General features: G+C 67.9%; 1 protein-coding gene across 1 annotated transcript in view; it reads left to right on the forward strand.

The window, feature by feature from the left end:
- Nucleotides 1–369: 369 nt before the first annotated feature.
- Nucleotides 370–607, forward strand: part of Snta1 (syntrophin, alpha 1) — a gene marked incomplete in the record, with an annotated part of 27,406 nt that continues 27,168 nt past the window's right edge. The window contains 1 exon segment of the mRNA XM_013514317.1: nt 370–607. Within this exon segment, the coding sequence (XP_013369771.1) occupies nt 524–607 (84 nt within the window).

Here is a 607-nt window from a genome sequence, read left to right on the forward strand (position 1 = left end):
AAGCTCATCCACTAGCAATTCTGGCTGCAAAGTCCCAGAACCCAGTGTTCCACCATGCATAGCCCTGTTCCGACGCCCAAAGCCTCTCACGTGGATCCATGGTTCTTTATCTCCTGTGTTCCTACATCTGAGAGTTAAGGTCCCAGCCTTCGACAGCGGTTCCCAGCACTGACTCTTCCAAAGGATTCCCCAGGTTTCCGCCCCCGAATGAAGCCCTGCCCCCAAATGGAGCCCCGCCCCTCACCGGACTCCCACAGTACCTCCGCTTTTTACTTCTTGGGCCCGCCCTGACGCCCTATGGGGCCCCGTCTCCACCCGCAACCTAGCTCCTGCTGTGCCCCGCCCCTGGCCATTGGCCACACCCCTCTGCAGCTCCGCCCCGAGGCTCCGCCCCCAGCTGCCTGGGGTAGGGTGGCGGCTGGGCCAGCCGGGCCCCCCTGCCCTCCGCCCTGGGTGCTCGGTTGGAGCTGGCCAGGCGCGGCAGGACGGGGCGAGCGCGGCGGCGCGGGCCTCCGAGGTGAAGATGGCATCAGGCAGACGCGCCCCGCGCAACGGGTTGCTGGAGCTGCGCGCCGGGGCGGGCTCGGGGGCCGGCGGCGAGCGGTGG

The sequence above is a fragment of the Chinchilla lanigera genome, unplaced genomic scaffold (assembly GCF_000276665.1).
Source record: "Chinchilla lanigera isolate Chin_1 unplaced genomic scaffold, ChiLan1.0 scaffold00021, whole genome shotgun sequence".
NCBI classification, from domain to species: domain Eukaryota; kingdom Metazoa; phylum Chordata; class Mammalia; order Rodentia; family Chinchillidae; genus Chinchilla; species Chinchilla lanigera.